The 16,814-nt window shown below is 41.5% G+C and overlaps 1 protein-coding gene across 3 annotated transcripts; it reads left to right on the top strand.

Annotated features, from left to right (window-relative positions):
- The first annotated feature begins 69 nt into the window (after positions 1-69).
- Positions 70-16,329, top strand: LOC117457478 (cyclin-dependent kinase-like 1). Of its 3 annotated transcripts, none has more exons than XM_034097605.2 (10): positions 70-92; positions 366-544; positions 1,800-1,921; positions 2,726-2,798; positions 4,143-4,233; positions 4,586-4,783; positions 6,185-6,267; positions 6,362-6,418; positions 6,866-7,045; positions 13,545-16,329. In XM_034097605.2, the coding sequence occupies exons 2-10, from the start codon at positions 377-379 to the stop codon at positions 13,638-13,640; spliced, it is 1,068 nt and encodes a 355-aa protein (XP_033953496.1). In that variant the 5' UTR covers positions 70-92; positions 366-376; the 3' UTR covers positions 13,641-16,329. The 3 variants fall into 3 exon arrangements, with proteins under 3 accessions (XP_033953496.1, XP_033953497.1, XP_033953495.1); XM_034097606.2 differs by having other exon boundaries at positions 4,583-4,783; positions 6,896-7,045; XM_034097604.2 differs by having other exon boundaries at positions 4,583-4,783.
- The last annotated feature ends 485 nt before the right edge of the window (positions 16,330-16,814 follow it).

Below are 16,814 nucleotides of genomic sequence, written 5' to 3'. Positions count from 1 at the left end.
CATTTACTCACTATTCTGAGGTTTTAGAGTAGAACACATGGAAAGGTGAGGGTCCACTTCACCTTAGAGATTCCTCCCTTAAACGTCTCAAGGTAATCGTACATTAAGGCAGTTATATTGTAAATTCCTAGATGAATTAATTGTTTTCTTATAAATACGTGCTAGTGTGATATAAATCCAAACATTCGATAAAGTCAGTTTGAAAAATAGTTTTTCACTTTGTTGACTGACTGAAGACATTTAGGAGAAATCAAAATAGACCAGTGTTTAAAAGATATGTCTTAGGTGTCTTTGATATTTTAAGGTGAATCTTTTACATCTCAATGAGGTGCTGAGCTTGTGATAAATGTTACATTTTTTGACAGGTGACTAGAAAATGGAGAAATATGAAAAGCTGGCCAAAATCGGCGAGGGCTCTTACGGCGTGGTGTTCAAATGCAGACACAGAGACACGGGCCAGATAGTTGCCATTAAGAAGTTTGTGGAATCCGAAGATGATCCTGTCATTAAGAAGATTGCACTGCGAGAAATCCGCATGCTGAAGGTGACAGGAGATTAGCAACACCCAATAGTATCAAGTTGGCTTACATTTAAAACCACTGCACGCACACCGGTTCATATGCACTCTTTAGGTTATATGATACAAAGCCATATTGTAAGGAATGTGTCCGACACAGGTGTTAGACACACATAATGTATACTTGTTGTTTCACAGAGCGATACAGACATTTCAACTTTAAAGGGATGGGAAACAAGCTTTAAACAAAGAGTACACATTTGGAGGCAATTCTGATACAACATTTCAAAAAGGTGGCCAGACTCAAGATCCCTAATAGTGGAGCAGATAAGTGTGATTTTTTGGCAGAATCGTTCAAATGGTGATACAAGCATGACATTTGGTAGGAACGTTCCTTTAGGATCACTCTGCAAGAAAAAAGTGCTAGCCACGTGGATTTTCAACATGGCGGCCATTTTTTCCAAGATGGCCGCCAGGGTATGAAAAAAACAACTTTTAAAAAACTTTTACCATAGAAATCGCCAGAGATGTCGGATTTATTTCATCTTGGTGTCGATTTATAGGTTTTAACCTTGCTAGAGCTGATTCCTGAGTGTATTGATCGATTTCTTGAACCAATAAATCAATTTTAGGACTTGTGTAACAATAACTATTGTGCAGGCTCCATCTTGGAAAATGGCTGCCATCTTGGAATTTCAAGTGGCTAGCACTTTTTTCTCATAAAGTGACATAAAATAAATATTCCTGCCAAGTTTCATGCTTGTATCATCATTTGAACGATTGACCTTGTTATCTGCTCCACTATAATAGGTTGTATGTTGTTCAGTATGATGTTGAGTTCTGACTGACTGCTGCGTACCTACGCCGAACCGGTACTGGACTTGTAAAAAGTTTCGGTTCAAGTCCGGTTAAAACCGGAACGTCAGGAACCGGTACTTGGACTCGCAAAAAACACTTACGTATATTCTGGTGTCTGTGGTTATTTAAACATTCCCTGATAAACGTTATTCAGCGTCAATAAATGAGTGCTAATCCCAGTGTGCTCAGTGTACAACATCACATGTCATTTCACCTTCGATTCGCCGTTTGAAAACGTAGCATTTCGCCACATGCTAATGCTAACCGGAAGTGAAGAATTTTCAGAATAAAAGGTCATATAAGTCCGGACCTGAACCTGAACCTCTGAACCTCTGGACTTGAGTCCGGACCTGAACCTGAATGTGAGTCCAGGTACGCAGCACTAGTTCTGACACAGTGTCCTTGTTATCTGTTGGTCCTGCAGCAGCTGAAACACGTGAATCTGGTCAACCTGCTGGAGGTGTTCAGGAGGAAAAGACGGCTCCACTTGGTGTTCGAGTTCTGCGAGCAGACAGTCCTCAATGAGCTGGACAAACACCCTCGAGGGTAAGGGAAACACGTCGGCCATGTCTGTGTGTCTGATCAGTGAGTCGTGGAGGACTCTGAAGAGCTGCATACTTGGAAGGCTGAAGATACTCATCCACTTGAATCTTTATAGAAGTGTATCTGTTATCAATTTCGTTCGCACCCCTCTAAGAATGCCCCATGATGTGCAGTGGTGGAAGGTACATCTACTCGAGTCCTGTACTTCCGTTTTGAGGCATTTGTACTTTAGTCATGTACTTCCCTTTATGCTACTTTCTACTTCACTACATCTTAGATCATTTAGCAAGTCAAAACAACTCCGATGTATATAATTGTATATAAATTGGTTAACATAAGCACTTGACCGGCTACAATGTCAAAGTGCTGCCTACTTCTTAACGCATCAGTGATTATCATCAATTCTCTTGTTCAGTATATAAATGTTCACTAAAAGTTTCAACATTAGAACTTTTACTTTTGATATGTTTTACACTATGCTGATGATACTTCCTTCTACATTACTTTCAGTTTCATTGGAGTATCTATATAGTTTGTATATGTGGGCCTTCTGTTTAGTTTAGTCATGGGAAGTCACACAGCAAGACAAATGGTTAGTGGCCGTCGGACCAGTCCCTTCTCACAAGGCAGTGCAGCAGAAACTCTAGCTGCTCCTGAAAACAAAGGCGCTGTTGCCGTTAGAGACATGCCTAAGGTTACCCGGGTGACAAGAGGATGCGTAAAGCCACACTTCTTGTATTTTATTGTATAATAGACAAGGAAATCAGGACTGGTAAATATGTTGTGTTTGTCTCTGGTCCTCTGCAGGGTTCCAGAGGCTCAGCTGAAGAGCATCGTGTGGCAGACTCTACAGGCGGTCAACTTCTGCCACAAGCACAATGTCAGTATATTTAACTGCTAATATAATGTTTTTCTTTGGTCACTTTCATGTGTTTATTCTTTGATCGGTGTTTGTCCTTCTTCTTCTTCTTGTCTAAAAAGATATATTAAGAGTTTTTAAGGAAGCATTAGAAAAATACTTTAAGCCATATCTAGAGTATTTTAAAGTGACATGTTTCTGTAATATATTCCCTCTCCTCCTGTGACAACATGTAAAGAGATGGGGGGGCTAAATAAAGTGGTTTAAGAAAGATTTTGTATTTACTCAATTTAAAGTGTGTATCTTTTCCACTATATTTTACAGTGTACATATGGCAGCTGATTATTTTTTTAAGATAAACTTGAACACATAAATAACTATCCTTACATTTGTATGTGTTTTACAGTTTACTATATTATTTCATACAAAACATTTGATAAAATACAGTGTTTTGCTCTAATATTCAGTTTAATGTTATTCTAACATTGAATTATAGTTACATGAGCATCATGCAGTACACACAATAATTGTATCACTGTTGCTGCTCATAGCATTGCTTGGAATATATTATACTAATTCCCAGAATCTGGCAAACCATCTTATTTGAATAGCTCAGTTTTTTAACACCTTTTCCTGCAAAAGGTGTCAATGAAGCTGTCCATCAGGCACCTGTGGTTTGGATACTGGGAAGACATGTGCACCACCACAAACCACAGAACTACTCCTACTTACATAATAGAGCGGTGCAGTGTTGATATATTTTTGTAGGCCGGACCTGGAATTTAGCATCACACATTTATGATACCAACAACATTTTGTTCAGCAGGACAATCTCCACATATTAACACCATGTAGTTTTTGTTTTGAACGTAATGGCTGCGCCTCACCACCACTAAGCTAAAGGCGGAATCATGTCGGCGTTATGACATTTAGTTTTCTCACTTAGCCACTTGTTAGCTATTGTTATGACACAGATGCTTCGGACATTACAGAGTTGAGTATATACTGGCGTGTTTTATGTCGTCAAACAAAACGTGAAACATCTTTTTTCCACGTACCTTATTTCACCATAAAACACGTTTAAAAACCATTGACTTCGTGCATGGGGTTCAGGACTCACTGCACCGCTCTTTTCTCACGACAGTTAAGAATAATAAACTCAAACTTTGCCTTCTACTCCCCATCAGGAGTCCTTTAAGTCTCAGTGACTGCAATGCGGTATTCAGTTTCAATATTTGGTATCTGATCTCTTGCCATTGTTCCTCCATTCCTAATCCCTCAGCCTTAATATCCGCCTCTTCCTATGTCACGAAGAGACTGTGTATCACGTTGCCAAATCCCTGATACTGAGTGTTTATGTTGCAGTGTATCCACCGTGACGTGAAGCCAGAGAACATCCTCCTCACCAAAACCGGAGTCATCAAGCTCTGCGACTTCGGTTTCGCCCGCATTCTGAGTAGGTCATCCAGAAAGCGAGTGCATTTATGTGCATTTAGCGTCTACCTCTAATGACTTATTCAACAACAAACCGGAATCATCCTCCTGCCGGCGGCCTCCTCACTTTCAATGTTTCCAATGAATGCTTTGCATAGGGGGACCGTTCAGGCGTCTCTGTGTAGCGTGTCTCTGTGTAGCGTGTCTCTGTTTACCCTTCGTGCATTAGGTTTCTGGGTTGTGTTACCATACATGTACTCTTTCAACATGCCTTGTAATCCCCTCCTCAACAATGTACCCTATTTAGTATTTATTATTATTATTATAAGTGTATGTGTGTACATACAAGTTATCTCTATCCGCCTACTCAGCAGGACCAGAGGACGAGTACACAGACTACGTGGCGACTCGCTGGTACCGGGCCCCTGAGCTGCTGGTCGGGGACACTCAGTACGGGCCCCCTGTGGACATGTGGGCCCTCGGCTGTGTTTTCGCTGAGCTCCTCAATGGGAATCCACTCTGGCCCGGGAAGTCTGACGTTGACCAGCTCTACCTTATCCGAAAAACTCTAGGTATACTGAGGGGCCACGTAAATGGGTTCTTAGCAGGAAGAATCTGCTTTTGGGTGCCAAACTCAACATGTGTTTATTCAGACATTCATAGTTAATACGATTAGTAAATGGATTTAAGGGTAGTTCAGTTCTTAAGTTGATGAAGAAATCCGAGATAATTCAACAGTTAATGATGGATTTGTCTTGCTTTTACACCACAAACAAAGATGTCTACCTTTTAGAGCAGTCTTGGTCAAGTTGACTGATCATTAATACAATAGCTTTCACACCAGTATAAGCTTAGTCAAACAGACAATACATCAAAGGTTGTGTGAACTCAAAGGAACTATAATGTAAGAGGAACAATGTCTCTTTCCAGAAGGATAACCCTCAGACCTTGGTGTGAGATACCTGCCAACTGTCTCACTGCACATACGGAGAGAGACAGGTTGACATGTTTAGTTTGGTCGAAAGACAATGCTTCCTACATGAAACTGCTCACAACAGGTCTGTGGACTGTATTTAGTATTTGGGTCAAAGTGTGTTTTTTGGGCGATGTAAGCACCGCGTATAGTTACAGTACATATACTTTCATTATATCGGAGAGAAGTCACACATTTAAGGCCAATGGAGTGGTGCTTAGTCCTGAAACCAGGAAAAGACAGCATTTAACCTCTTCCGGTTCCCTCATCTCAAAGTCAACAGTTTATTGAACGTGTTTGTGGTTAGAAGCCTGAAATAAGGTCTGTGGTTAACACGAGCTGAAGAGATTTGTACATTTTGTTTAACGACGTAAAATACGCCAGTAAAATACGCCACTTGTGAATGTCCAAAGATTTGACGTGTCTTTAAAACGGCGGTTGCTAACAAGTGACTAAATGAATTTGCTAAACGTCATCACCCCGACATAAGTCCCCCTTTAGCTTAGCGGTGGTGATTCGCAGCCGTGCCACTGTGATGTAGTTTGTTTATTGCCTAATGTTAGCTTTTTATATTGACGCTTCAAAAGTCCCAAAGGGGTGTTAATACGTGAGGATCATTCTGCTGAACAGAACGTGTCGAGGGAGCCCGTTGCGATGCTCACTTCCGAGTCTGGTTCACATAAATACGTCATCACTGCACCTCACTATATTTCCAGCACTCTGCAGCACACAGCAAAGCAACCTACATTGATAAATAAGACTACAGGTAAGTGGAACAGTATGTATTTTTGAACTGTTCCTTAAGAAAACCTCCCAAGGAAGCTTGGCTTTTCTTCAGTGGACTTTGCTCTCCGTGGTTTGTTTAACCGCCATAGATCTTGGTTAAACATGTTTGAAAAGTCTCTTCAGCTTAGTTAACCATTTACTCCCAGAAATGGACACACTGAATAAAATAAATGGTACTGATTGATGATTTAGTTGATCTCCTTTCTGACCTCAGGTGACCTGATCCCCCGGCACCAGCAGGTCTTCCGCTCCAATGTTTTCTTCAGCGGAGTCAGTATTCCTGAACCTGACACGACGGTACGAATCCTGTTACCATTGAGAATGCACATGTTATTATTGGGGAGGCCAAGGGTCCTTGACGTCATCATTTTCCATTTATTTCTGTTATTAGGAGCCTTTGGAAAAGCGCTTCCATGGCATGTCTCTTTATGCCCTCCAAGTTATGAAGGTATGTAGTCTTTATTATATACATATATAATACATCGTTTTCTTTTTTAACCAGATTTCACTCCAGTTTTCCCCTCTCATATTGTACTCAAACTCTACTTAATAGCATTTCCATTTATTTTGTATACTGTTTATATATTTTGTTTCAGTTTAAAGATGATTTATTAAAGTGTATCCTAACTTATTCTGTATTTTTTATATTGTGATCAATAGATTCTCTATATATACTGTTGATATGCAGGTTTGTGTTTATTTCTTTGTTTATATATTTTTAACTCACGTGCAATACCCTGTAACAAACAATTTAAAATGTTTGGATCAATAAAGATAAATCAAGAAATGGTGCTACAGAAAATTAAGGCTATTATGTGTGAGCTCATTTTAACAAGTGTTGCCATTACATACTGTAGTTTGTCCAATTCTTTGAAATAACTAATATTTTGAAAAGCAACCCTCCATGTTCACTCTGTGTGAGCAGTCCTGCCTGGTGATGGACCCGTCACTCCGTCTGTCCTGTGAGGAGCTGCTGGAGCTGCCTTACTTCCAGGAAGATGGAGTGAACTGGGGCCGTGAGGGGGAGCGCCTGGGGAGACGACATGACAAAGTCTCCCGACGCAGACAGCCTGGGGTAAGTGTGGGGAAATCCTCTCATGACCCCACATTGACAGACTGTGCATGCTGCTTCAGCCACACATATCACTGTACCTATACAAGCTCAATGAACATACTGCTATAGGTTAGTTTATATATTCTTAGTATGTTCCTAACAATAATAATATCATACTCATCTTTGTCCGACACAAAGGCTGCTTTCATGAAATCACTTCAAACAAGGGCAAAAAAGAGAGTCAGATCTTGTACTTGAGTAAACATAAAAATACCACAGTATAGAAATACTGTTGAAGTTTGAGTCCTGCATAAAGAATGACTTAACAAAACATTTATCGGCATCCAAATATGCCTAAGGTACAAAAAGTCCTCATTATACAAATTGGCCACTTTCAGAATAATATACGTTATATTTTTGGATCCTAATTATTGATACATTACATTACATTTAGCTGACGCTTTTATCCAACGCGACTTACAATAAGTGCATTCGACCAAGAAGATACAAACTTGAAGAAAACAGAATCATAAAGTACATCAGGTTTGATAGAGCTAAAACATTTCAAGTGCTACTCAACTGGCTTTAGGTAAGCCAGTCCTTTATTAGTATATAAGTGTTTCTGTTAGTAATTCTATCGCTCGAAGTGGAGTCGAAAGAGATGAGTTTTTAGTCTGCGCCGGGAAGATGTGCAGCTTTCTGCTGTCCTGATGTCATTGGGAGCTCATTCCACCATTTTGGAGCCAGGATAGCAAATTGACAAGGGTCGGACTCGGACCCCTCTCCAAGTAACCCTGTAGTGCGGTCTTTGAGGTATGAGGTGAGGAGGGAAAGTGCAAGAGCCTGAAACTCCAATATACCTTATCGTCGCACACTCTTGGAGTGTGCGAAGGAGGATCTGATGGTTCACCGTGTCGAATGCAGCAGACAGGTCCAACAGGATGATGACAGAGGAGAGGGGAGGCTGCTTTAGCATTGTGCAGTTCCTCAGTGACAGCAATGAGAGCAGTTTCTGTGGAGTGACCTGCCTTGAAACCAGACTGGTGCGGATCCAGAAGGTTGTTCTGATGGAGGATAGCAGGAGAGTTGTTTAAGACAGCGCGTTCAAGTGTTTTAGACAGGAACGGGAGGAGAGAGACAGGCCTGTAGTTTATAACATCAGACGGGTTGAGAGTGGGTTTCTTTAGGAGAGGGTTTACCTCTTGCCCTCCTTGAGACTGTTTGGGAAAGTGACCAGAAGTTAGAGAAGTGTTGATGAAATGGGAGAGAAACGGTAGAATATCATGAGCGATAGTCTGAAGGGAGTTTGAAGGGGATAGGGTCCAGAGAACAGGTGGTAGGGCAGAGGTAATGAGGGTAAGAACCTCACTTGGAGAGAGAGGGGAAAAGGAGGTCAGTGGTGCGGGTGAAAGGAGGGGTCTGGTGACCCAGCGGGGAGTAGAGGTGAGTCAGAAAAAGAAGAGCGAATATCATCAACCTTTTTTCAAAGTGGTTACAAAGTCGCTTGACAGAAGTGAGGAGGGGGAAGGGGCTTTGGGGGGGTCCAGGAGGGAGGAGGGGGAAGGGGCTTTGGGGGGGTCCAGGAGGGAGGAGAAGATGGAACATAGTTTTTTGGGATTGGAATAGGAAGATTGGATCTTGTCTTGAAAGAAAGTGCTTTTTGCCTGAGAGATCGAAGCAGAGAAAGAGGAGAGGAGAGCCTGATAGGTTAGGAGGTCGTCACGGTGTTTGGATTTCCACCATTTCCGCTCTGCTGCCCGAAGGACGGTTCTATTAGCACGCAGTGCGTCATTTAGCCTGGGAGCAGGAGGGGACTGACGAGCCTGCCGAGATGTGAGAGGACAGAGAGAGTCCAGAGAGGATGAGAGTAGAGAGGAGAGTTTCTGCAGCAGAGTTTGGAGGCAGGAGTTGGAACGAGTCAGAGGAAGGGATGAGGCAAAGGTAGAGGGGGAGAGGGAACGAAGGTTACGGTGGACAGGTGCATGATGAGAAGAGATTAGTTTGTTATGTTTGGAAAGGGGTAAAGAGAATGAGATGAAGAAGTGATCGGAGTGGGCCTAAAAAAATAGGGTCGGGGAGGATACAAAATAATTTTGGGATGAATTTGGGACCAGAGTTAAAATAAAAATACCCTGCTAACTCTACTACGAACGGCGATGAAAATGAAACTGACTGCACGTTTTGTGTAGCACACAGTTATTAAACCTCCTTGTCAACATAAACACACAAGCACAAAACATTTAGCAACCCGCAAAATACACACACACACACACACACACACACACACACACACACACACACACACACACACACACACACACACACACACACACACACACACACACACACACACACACACACACACACACACACACACACACACACACACACACACAGCTGTGCCCGCAAATTTGTGGGTCTAGCTATGTACTGAGTGTGTGTATTTCGTAGGTTGAGTGATGTATAATGACAATGGCATCCCGCGGAGGAATTCTGCAATTTTTTACCATTACATCACGAAAACGCACAGCAGAACCAGACCCTGGAGCGCCGGCCTCTTTATTTACTTACTCCTCTTCATCCCCTATGGGTAATAAGGCTGAGAACTCTCCATCGTATTTAGTCCTTAGCAATATGCTGCGCCTCTCCCCATGTAGGGATGGGTACCGAGCCCCGGTATTAACTGGGCCCGGGCCGGAATGATTAAAGACAGTGGTACCTTTAAGCTCCGACGTTATCTGACTTTTTATCTGTAAAAATATATTTCCTGTCTTAGTGCTACATAAACATTATATTGCAGTTTTAGTTTCATCAACTCTAATATGCAATAAGACTACAAAATGCGTCTATGATGTATTTTCGATCTTTCCAATCTGTTAGAACGGGGTACAAAAATGCTGGACTCAAATGCGACGACTCATATTTTAATGAGGAAAAATAAAACAAAGTTTTAACAAAAAATCACTCTTGCGAGGACAAAACAAAACTTCTTGATTTCAAACAAACAAAACTCTCTTCTCTGGTTTAACGCTGGGTCTGTGGACATAGAAGCACACTGAAACAAGACGAACTGGCACAAGACAAAGGGAGACAAGGACTATTTAAACATGAGGGAATTGGGAACAGGTGGAAACAATCAGGGGCGGGGCAGATGCTGACGATGGCGGAAAAACACCCAAAGTGAGGAAGTAACGGAGCGTCCACACAGCAGCGTGCGTTGACGCTTGGCGTGTCTGAAGCTTGGGGATTTTTTGCGAGCAACGCGACCAACAACCAATCACATGAATCTCCCGCCCCAGACATACAAAGCAATAGCAATGTTAAAACGAAGTAAACTGGATATAAAATCCCCAAACAGGCGAAAACCTACCAGTTTCACCCACTGTCTCTGCCACCTCCCTCCATGCCTCGCTCCTCCGGTTTGTATCCCGGTAGATGAACAGAGACTGATCATACAGCACCGGGTGATTCACTACCGCTATAATTAATTTTCCCTCCATTTTTTGGAATATGAGGAAATGACCTGCGTAGTCTCTCTCAGCATACACGCGGTTTGATTGGCTAGCGCTTGTACTGGCAGATTTGCATAAATGGGATTTCATTGGCTGACGCTTCTGCCGAGGCGCCAAAAGTTGAACATTGCTCAACTTTTGAAGCGAGCAACGCCAGCAACGCCAGCAACGCCAGCAACGCTCCACGTCGCTTCCCAAAATGCAGTTCGGCTAAAAGTGACGTCACCCCATTCAAAGTGAATGGGCAGAAGCGTTGGAAGCTTCAACGCACGCCGCTGTGTGGACGGGCCGTAACAGGACCTGAAGAGAAAGACAAGAGGTAAGTACAAAATAAAACAGGAAATGGGAAAACGAGACATAACATGAAACATGGGGACTTGACTAGAGATGACATACATAAAATAGACAGACAAGACGTGACGTAACAAGAAAACCTGACTACATAGAAACCTGACTAGACTTGGAATTACATACCTGACTAAACATGAAATGACAGACATAAAACACAACTAACACAATTGACGAGACACCACACAATCCAGACGAGAGATCTCGCTCTCCCGTCTGTGTACGGGGCGGTTTGTAAAGGTCTCCTGACTGTGTTACAGACTGTCATCCTGGTTAGTGGTTCCTCTGGGTTCTGTCTTCTGGAAAGTGTTGGATTTGTTTGTTAATTGGATGGGACTTGATTGGATTCAATATTAGAGTAACTTTCTCGTTTGTGTGTTTTTCTTAAATATATTTGGCCTTTGTTTATGTGATTGACTGATTTACTCAAATAAAAAGATTGATGAATTATCATCTAATGATTTGTATGATGTTTTATTTATGTTAAAGGTCACTTTGAATTATCTTAACTAATGATAATGTAGAAAAACTAATATTTTAAATTCAGGACGGTCCACATTAATTTCGGGACGGCTTAGATTGTATTTCGAGATGGTTCCGGGAGGATGGTGAAAAAGTTAGTCGAGAGCCCTGGATCCAAGGTGTGAAGCGGGTTTACAGAGAGGTTAGGAGTAGTGCAGTTCCTTGAGAATATGAGATCAAGGACATTGCCAGATTTATGAGTTGGTGGGGATGGAGACAGTGAGAAAGCAAAGGCGGTTAAAAGAGATGTTAGTTCAGATGTCTTCTCTGTCTGGAGGTTGACGTCTCAGAGAAGTACAGCGGGAGGGCCAGTTTCAGGGATGTGTGAGAGGAGATTATCTAATTCCTCCAAGAAGTCTCCCAAGGCGCCTGGTGGACGGTAGAGAACAACAATGGTTAGTTGTATAGGATGGGTTACAGCAACGGCATGGAATTCAAAAGGTGGAAGGAGTGAAGTTAGGTAGCTTGAAGAGGGAAAAGCTCCATTTGGGAGAGAGCAGGAGACCAGTGCCACCTCCTCTGCCAGTGGGTCTGGGTGTATGGGAGAAGGAATATGCTGTGGACAGAGCTGCTGGGGTGGATGTGTTGAATGGAGTAATCCAGGTCTCAGTGAGAGCAAGGAAATCAAGGGACTGCAGGGAGGCGTAGCCAGAGATGAAGTCAGCCTTAGGAACAGCTGACTGGCAGTTCCACAGGCTGCCTGAAACTAGATGTTGGATCTCAGTGGAGCATGTGGGATAGACGAGAGCAGGCCGGTTATAACGATTAGGAGATGCACAGGGCCAGTGATAAATGCGAAGGGACACATACATGTATATTGATGCATTAATGTATTTTTTGCAAGTAGTAAAGTGGAGCTAATTCAACTACTTTATGCATTGCTGGGTAGATAGTGATTTTACTTCAGGTATAACTAAATCCAATGTACAAATGTAGCACCTAATTTCAGACGCCCCTACCCATGTGGGGCCGTGATCGGCACGGGGTGGGCCCTCGCTGAAAGGAAAACCCCCCACATGACTTGATACGCCCCCTTGATAAATTATAATGAAACCAGCTGCAATGGATCATGGATCCACCAGGAGGAGCAGTGTTTAAAAAGCTGCCACACTGGAACTCATGTGAAATAAACAGCTGATAGGTATATCTGATATAGCGGATCTTCACAGATAGGATCATATCTGTGCTAAATAATTGACATGTAATCATTTACAAAACATCACCTTGTTTTTATTTAACAAAATAATGTTGTTTAATCCACGTTGGCGTACTACAACTACAAAAATAATCGGTTTGTTTTTTCATCAGGAAATGCAGCCCAGCTCAAACAAACGATTTTAAATCATCATCCTCACGATCATTTAATGTATCATATGTTCGCAGAATTGACATGAAAGCATTAAGAAATATGAATTTGCTCTAGTCAACTTCATTAAAACTTTATTAACGTGCCTAAACTCAGTAATTCACTAAAAATAGGTTTATTTTTAACGGAGCCTCGTCGTCTGACATGAAAAGCATCAACAAATATGAATATGCTGGAGTCAACCTAATTAAAACTTTATTAACGTGCCTAAACACAAAAAATAGGTTTATTTTGAATGGAGCCTCGTTATCTCACCACGAGCAAACAATAATATTTACAGTGTTAATAGTTTACTGTATTATTAGTGTTTAATATTACTGCTATAACAATCACACATTGTTGTGCAATGATAAAATCAGCCCGTTCATTTTTTAAATAGTCTGCAGAAGAATCTTCGGAAATTGACCAGTGGGGTATCTACTGATGTATTTTAACATGTAGCGAAACACTCTTGGACTTACGTAAACAACAGACCTTATTTGAGACATCTAACCAAACACACGTTTAAAAAACAAACATTTACTTTGACACGAGGGAACAAGAAATGCAACTAATTTCCGGGTTTTATGACTCATTCCTGCAACACTTTATTATTACTTAAGTAAAATACTTAAATAAGTGCTCAATTACATTCTACGACTGATTTGAACTTGCATGGATCTGAACAAACCTTTCTTTAACGGACACCTTAATAAGTAGTCTAAGATAGACATCCTGAAAAAAGCATCAAGTTAACCTTTTTTTTTCTTGTCTTCCCCTTTCCTTTCTCTAGGCTCAGTACCTGCCTCAGTTACCCAACAGCAACATCTCACCAGCTCCAGATGTTAAGAAACAGGTGAAGCATAAATATCACCTGCCCAACATTTAACAAAGCAACACGTGTGGGCTGAGCTGAAAAAAGGCTGACTCATGCTAAGCTTTGTGCGATCATTTGAATACAGTAAGATATATTGTTGTTGTTGTGACGGTGAAAATGTGTATTTTGAGTCTGTGATCACGTCGTATTTTTGGCATTATCGCTTAATATTATTTACTCGACAAACAATTGTTAGGTCATTTACAGATGCAGGTGCAACACAGTCTCACTCCCTGATAGTCCAATAGCGACGCTATGTCGAAGCACTTGGCTTCAACATAGCGTCGCTATTGGACTTAACATTGCAGGAACGTTGATTTTCAAGTCCCAAAACAAACCATGCAATATCAGGCTTAATATTTATCTCTAGATACCCTCAAAGCTTTTTGCTTATATGTATTTAAAAGAAGACCTTAACCTAAAGTATTATTTAATCAAATATAACACATTCAACAAAACATGCAGCAGACCTTAGGCAAGGCAAGTTTATTTATATAGCACCTTTCAACACAAGGCAATTCAAAGTGCTTTAGAAAAATGAAAGACATTAAGAAAAAGGCATTTAAAAACAGTAATTAAAAAGCAACACAATCTACCTGCATTGGAATTACTCTAAACGTCAAAAAAACTCTAAACGTCAAAAAAACACAAAAGCGATGGGAAAAACCCACAGCAACACAGAAAAGATGGTCTTAACATGACCCAGCAGCTGTCTAGTTAATACAAAATAATAATATCAAACAAAATATTACCATTAACTTTATTGTGAAATTAAAACAGAACGGTAAATGAATAGTTTCCGGTCTATTCTGAGGCCCAATCTCTGTAGATAAATATATAACTAAGCCAGATGTGTAATATTTAATGCAGCCGAACCATTTATTACAATGCATTCATGTGATGACTTTAAAAGAGTAAAGCAATCCCTGCTGAATAAAGTATGATTTTACCTTTTACGAAACATTTATTTCATATGGAATACAGTCAGAGGTCAACCAATCACAGAGCTTGAGGACTAATCACGGGGTTTGTCGAGCAAAGCGCATGGTGTAGTCTCACACGATAGCTGAGGATTATGGGTAGTGTAGTGTCTTCGGCCATCCTAAACTCCGATACAACTATTTGTTTCTCAGAATAGAAGGGGAAAAACACAAAACCATTGTCCACAATTTACACCAATCAATGTTGTGTAATTAACAAGGATAATCTGGTGTTTTTGAGTCGATGAGTAGTGCAGATATCACTGTCAAATCAATCGACAGTAAGGAGAATACTTACTTCCGGGTGTACAATTCTCCGTTATCCAATGGGAATGGACGCTCACATTGCCTTTAAGTGCCACCGACATGGACCGATGCGGTGCTTCCCTGAGTGTCAAATACTGCCGCCGATGGGAATACATTGCAATCAGTTGAAAGCTCTTTGCGTCCATTTATGAAGCTGAAGGAGCCTCGGCGCGTCACAACTGCACGCCATGGGACCCTGACCAAGCGTCGCTCCTGGACGCTTACGGTACGTCCACACAGCAGCTTTTCAAAAATCTTGAAAATCTTGGAGCTGGGCGTGTCTGACAACTTGGGGATTTTTTGCGAGCAACGCGACCAACAACCAATCACATGAATCTCCCGCCCCCGACATACAAAGCAAAAAACCCTGGGGATTTTATGCGAGCAATATATATATAAATATAAACTCCCCAAACAGGCGAAAACCTACCAGTTCCACCCACTGTCTCTGCCACCTCCCTCCATGCTGGTTCCTCCGGTTTGTATCCCGGTAATAGTTCTGGTCGTAAAGAACCGGGTGATTTGCTACCGTAATTTCTCGTTTGGAATATGAGGAAATGAACTGCGGTCTGACTCTCCCAGCATACACGTGGTTTGATTGGCTAGCGCTTGTACTGGCAGATTTGCATAAACGGGATTTGATTGGCTGGCGCTTCCAGCTCAGCTTCAAAAGTTGAACATTGCTCAACTTTTGAATCCTGGAAATCTTCGCTTCGCTCCCCCACAATGCATTTCGGCGAAAAGCGAGGCAAAGTGACGTCATCCCCATTCAAAGTCAATGGGCAGAGAAGCGTTGGAAGCGGTGGAAGATTTGTCTAAAGCTGCTGTGTGGACGTACCGTTAGGTAGTGAGAGTGTGTTGGCAGGTTATGCAACACACTTACAGTACTGTTAGTAAGGCATACAGCAAATGTAGGTGCACAAATACTGCACTCTTCATCTCTATGAAATTTATTAAATAGCTCATTAAAGTCGGCAGTGTGCCATCATCACTTGGACTAAAGTACTTTTCTTCTTATTTCTTTGTACTAGTTTTATAGTTTTCTGTTGCAGTCAATGACACAAACTACAAAATATGTACACATTAGAAATAAAGGGGCCCTATTCTGCTTATTTTCAGGTTCATATTTGTATTTAGTGTCTCTACTGGTACATGTCTCCATGCTTTAATGATCAAAGAGCTCTTTATTGTTCTCATACTGCTGCAGCACCTCTTTTCACCCTCTGTCTGAAACCAGAGCCCAGTCTGCTCTGATTGGTTAGCTGGACAGCTCTGTTGTGATTGACCAACCGCCTAAAGATGTCCCGCCCCTTAGCCTATCAAGTACAATGTGTTAAAGGGATAGTCTTACCTAGTGATGTCACCATGTTACGGAAGTAAATGACTACATACTGAGGCGTTTCAGGCAGGGGGGGGGGGGGGGGGGGGGGGGGGGAGTGTGTGGGAGAGAAACTCCCACACACTCCCTTTGCAGAACATTTACATGCACACAAACCTATGTAACACTACAGGAAAGAGAAAACCCCAAAAAGCACAATAGGGCCCCTTTAATATATTTAACAAGATGTTCCTGTCCAATTAATCACAATTTTACAATAAGAGTAATACTACAGTAATACAGTAACCATGTAGTGCTCTATACTTGGCTCTTAAGTAGTGTGACGGGTTGCAGTCTGTAATAATACAGCCTGTCTTTGACAATAATCCTCAAAATGTGTCACAATATGACTGATGACATTTTGACAAATCATGTATTTACTTTGTTCATCAATAAAACATTTTTTTACAATTCTTGTAACGTTTTTATCATGTGATCCATGCATTTTACTTATTATTCTTGTAGAAAATCAATCTGCTAAAGTGCATATAATTGAGGAAACATTTATCAAAAATGACCTTA

This window comes from Pseudochaenichthys georgianus, chromosome 13, assembly GCF_902827115.2.
Source record: "Pseudochaenichthys georgianus chromosome 13, fPseGeo1.2, whole genome shotgun sequence".
NCBI classification, from domain to species: Eukaryota; Metazoa; Chordata; class Actinopteri; order Perciformes; family Channichthyidae; genus Pseudochaenichthys; species Pseudochaenichthys georgianus.
Note: the sequence above shows the minus strand (reverse complement) of the source record. Positions and strands in the feature narration are given on the sequence as shown.